This window comes from Sinocyclocheilus grahami, unplaced genomic scaffold, assembly GCF_001515645.1.
Source record: "Sinocyclocheilus grahami isolate Dianchi unplaced genomic scaffold, SAMN03320097.WGS_v1.1 scaffold268.1, whole genome shotgun sequence".
Lineage (NCBI taxonomy): Eukaryota > Metazoa > Chordata > Actinopteri > Cypriniformes > Cyprinidae > Sinocyclocheilus > Sinocyclocheilus grahami.
The window spans coordinates 697335-698043 of NW_015505447.1; the positions used below are offsets into that span (position 1 = coordinate 697335).

Here is a 709-nt window from a genome sequence, read left to right on the forward strand (position 1 = left end):
AAGAGAAAGGAAAAATTTAAATCGCTTCATATGACCCCTTTAATACTGTGCAAACATGTTTCTTAATGTGGTAGTGACAGAAAACAGTTATGCATTTCATCATTTTTAACTGCCTCTCGCTCTCTCTCTCTGTTGCAGTCTGCAGTAAATGCCACCACAGCAGATCTGTTGAGGAAGCAGGAGGAACTAGAACGAAAAGCAAAAGAGCTGGAGAGAAGAGAGAGAGAGCTGAATGCACATGCGCTTGGGTCTGGAGCCAGTGAGTGAAGGCTTGAGAAAAAATATCTTGATTTGTGTTTTAGCCAGGGGAATTCAATGTAAACTAAACATCTTGTACAGTGATAGTTGATAGTCTAGTCTTCAGTTTTGACCTGACAACCATCCACAACATCCTAACATTGTCTTGGCGGGTGTTTCATGTGCAGCCACTACTCACATTTTCAGAAAATGTACTTATCTTGATGCATTATTGGAAGAGTTTTGATTAAATATATTTCAGCTATCAAAAAGAGTGAAGTACTCCCAGCTCCATTTGCACATTTACCCTATACAAATCCACTTTTGGATAAACAATTTCACACAATTCTGCAGATTTTCAACACAGAAAATGGGACAAGCAATCAGTGTGTTTTTTAAGAATGAAAGGCTTCAATTCAGTCAAGATTAGCAGAACATACAAAGCATAACACATTTAAATAATAATAATTTA

At 37.2% G+C, this 709-nt stretch overlaps 1 protein-coding gene across 1 annotated transcript in view; it reads left to right on the plus strand.

Annotated features, from left to right (window-relative positions):
• scamp3 (secretory carrier membrane protein 3) overlaps positions 1 to 709 on the plus strand; it is a 9163-nt gene that overhangs the window by 4472 nt on the left and 3982 nt on the right. The window contains exon 4 of the mRNA XM_016291117.1: positions 139 to 259. Within this exon, the coding sequence (XP_016146603.1) occupies positions 139 to 259 (121 nt within the window). The remainder of the gene's footprint in view (positions 1 to 138; positions 260 to 709) is intronic.